The sequence below is a fragment of the Priapulus caudatus genome, unplaced genomic scaffold, assembly GCF_000485595.1.
Source record: "Priapulus caudatus unplaced genomic scaffold, Priapulus_caudatus-5.0.1 Scaffold880, whole genome shotgun sequence".
NCBI lineage: Eukaryota > Metazoa > Priapulida > Priapulimorpha > Priapulimorphida > Priapulidae > Priapulus > Priapulus caudatus.
The window spans coordinates 226429-227303 of NW_014577941.1; the positions used below are offsets into that span (position 1 = coordinate 226429).

The 875-nt window shown below is 53.3% G+C and overlaps 1 protein-coding gene across 1 annotated transcript in view; it reads left to right on the forward strand.

The window, feature by feature from the left end:
• LOC106814185 (queuine tRNA-ribosyltransferase subunit QTRTD1-like) overlaps nt 1-875 on the forward strand; it is a 22331-nt gene that overhangs the window by 11053 nt on the left and 10403 nt on the right. Inside the window, exon 7 of the mRNA XM_014818484.1 lies at nt 362-468. Coding sequence (XP_014673970.1) covers nt 362-468 — 107 coding nt within the window. The remainder of the gene's footprint in view (nt 1-361; nt 469-875) is intronic.

Genomic DNA, 875 nt, shown 5'->3' on the forward strand with positions numbered 1-875 from the left:
GTGACCTAACCTGACATGCATAGCAATGTGACCTAACATGACACGCATAGCAATGCGACCTAACCTGACATGCATAGCAATGTCAGGTGACCTGACCTGACATGCATAGCAATGTGACCTTACACACATAGCTATGTAAGCGAACGTGCATAGCGACACAACATGATATGTGTAGCGTACCAATGTGGCCTGACATGCATAGCGATGCAATATGACCTGGCATGCATAGCAGTGAAGTTTCACATGTGTAGCACTATGACTTTGCGTGCATGGCAACGCGCCCCAACACACTTAGCAATGTGAAGTGCTGTTCGCTTGTCTCATCTCTGCGCGCGCTCAACCGTCGCTCTCGCCATTGCAGGTTTTGTCCTCGAGGGCATCGGCGCGATCTTCGCTGCTGCCGCCGACGACGATGATGCGGATTGCGAGACTGCATCTGCGCCGCGAGACCTCCTCCGTCTCACCCTGGTGAGTGAGACGCCCGACCCCTCCGGGGCGTTTCCGGCTGTTGCAGACGCCGGGAATCGAGTCATCTCACGATTTCTTGCAGACGCTGGCAATCGAGTCGTCTCACGATTTCTTGCAGACGCCGGGAATCGAGTCATCTCACGATTTCTTGCAGACGCTGGCAATCGAGTCGTCTCACAATTTCTCGTAGCCACCGGGAATCGAGTCGTCTCACGATTTCTTGCAGACGCTGGGAATTGATTCGTCTCACGATTTCTCACAGGTGCTGGGAATCGAGTCATCTCACGATTTCTTGCAGACGCTGGCAATCGAGTCGTCTCACGATTTCTTGCAGACGCTGGCAATCGAGTCGTCTCACAATTTCTCGTAGCCACCGGGAATCGAGTCGTCTCACGATTTCTCTCAGA